The sequence below is a fragment of the Propithecus coquereli genome, unplaced genomic scaffold (assembly GCF_000956105.1).
Source record: "Propithecus coquereli isolate 6110/MARCELLA unplaced genomic scaffold, Pcoq_1.0 Scaffold177, whole genome shotgun sequence".
Taxonomy (NCBI): Eukaryota; Metazoa; Chordata; class Mammalia; order Primates; family Indriidae; genus Propithecus; species Propithecus coquereli.
The window spans coordinates 5412462-5414226 of record NW_012142412.1 but is presented as its reverse complement, the minus strand read 5'-3'; the positions used below and the strand labels follow the sequence as shown (position 1 = coordinate 5414226).

Genomic DNA, 1765 nt, shown 5'->3' with positions numbered 1-1765 from the left:
CATGGGGGCTCACACCTGTAATTCTAGCACTTTGGGAGGCTGAGGTGGGAGGACCACTTGAGGCCAGGAGTTTGAGACTAGCCTGGGCAGCATAGTGAGACCCCATCTCTACAAAAAGTTAAAAAATTAATTGGGTGTGGTGGCATGTGCCTGTAGTCCTAGTTACTTAGGAGGCTGAGCCAGGAAGATCACTTGAGCCCAGAAGTTCAAGGTTGTAGTAAGCTATGATTACACCACTGCACTCTAGCCTGGGCAACACAGTGAAACCTTATCTCCAAAAAAAACGAGTAAGTAAGAGAAAATGAGAGAGAGTAGAGTGGAAGTACATACACTGTAACAGTAGTTATCTCTAAGTGGTGGAGCCACGAGTCATTTTAATTCTTTTTGTTATTTTGTATTTGCACTTCACTAGAATTTATCAAAATAAATATGTATTTCAGCATAATAGAGAAAAAACAAAATTCCAAGTTAGGTAAAAGCTAACGACATGTAAAGACTTTAAAAATGCTTAACTCACAGATTTACATTGCTTATAAAGAAGCTACAAAATTAACTTATTGCCTACTTTACAAATACCAGATAAATATTTGTAATAAAGACTTTCCATCATTATTTTAAAAATTAATGTATCTTTTGGACATTACCTTTACAACACAGAGGGATGTACTTGCTGCTGATGAAATGGTTTCATGGCTAGAACTCTTGACTGGAAGACAATCTAATTAGCATCGCATGCAGAGCACACACAAACCCACACAGAACGCCACATGACACTTAGCTTGGGAGAAACAGCTTAGGAAGAGTGCGATTTTTTTTAAAAGTCCCATAGTAATTAATCACGTGTCCTAGAGGTGGGTGCTGACTCCTTGGGAAACATCTTACCTGTTTTTCATTAGCCTCAGCTCTCGTTTGCGTGTTGCTTCTTCTGCTAGCTGCTGGGGACTGTGCAGGCTTCCTGGCGAGGCAGCCATCACCACTCCCTGGGGCAAAGCAGTAGTAGGAGCTCGGATCTGGTAGGTTGGCATGTCACCGGTGGCAGCTGCGGCGAAACAAAATATTCCAAGCTCATATAAACAATTCACGATTTGATATTTTATACAAAATTGGCCTGGAAACAATAGACTTTTTACATGTCCTAAGAGGTGATCTTGTATAAGATGATTATTCTGAGCATTATAGGAATCTTAAGCATCAAAGCTTTTGTTCAGCATTTGGAGCGATGATATTTAGCATACCCTACACATCTCAGGCAGAAAAATGTCCTGATGTATTTTAGACAGGTTTTTATCAAAGGCTAAAGTACACGGGCTTTTCAACTGATAGCTCATTTAGCCTTAAATCAGGGTGTGCTGATAAATATTTAAGAAACAGCTCTTTGGGGGAGGGCGGAAGCCTTGATCTATAGTGTTTGATGATTCCATGATGTGAATACGTCCACCATGGCAAATTCAAGCTGCCAGTGTGACTTCCCTGACTGTAGAGCTGGAAAGAGACATGCGCTAAGTAGCACATCATGCAGACAAAAACAGATGTAAATAACCGCCAAAGCACAGATAAAATAATTAGAAATGATGAGTTTTGAGTACTGATGTTGTTTTTAATGTAATTTATTTAAGGGTTTATGTGTGCATGTGTGCGTGTGTGTGTATATATACATATATATTTAATTTTTAATAATGGTTGTTTTAACAACCAGCTCACAAAGATGCTGAAAATTTAACAAGTGGTTCTAGCAAGCCAGTGGGAGCTGGCTCTAGCATAGCAC

The 1765-nt window shown here is 39.5% G+C and overlaps 1 protein-coding gene across 8 annotated transcripts in view; it reads right to left on the bottom strand.

The window, feature by feature from the left end:
- The window catches only part of CREM (cAMP responsive element modulator), a 110840-nt gene that overhangs the window by 18270 nt on the left and 90805 nt on the right, over positions 1–1765 (bottom strand). For all 8 annotated transcript variants that reach the window (XR_001137387.1, XM_012642194.1, XM_012642192.1 and 5 more), the window contains one exon: positions 883–1039. Coding sequence is in view for 7 of the 8 variants with exons in the window: in XM_012642194.1 (XP_012497648.1) it covers positions 883–1039 (157 nt within the window). In the remaining variant the exon portion in view is untranslated. The remainder of the gene's footprint in view (positions 1–882; positions 1040–1765) is intronic.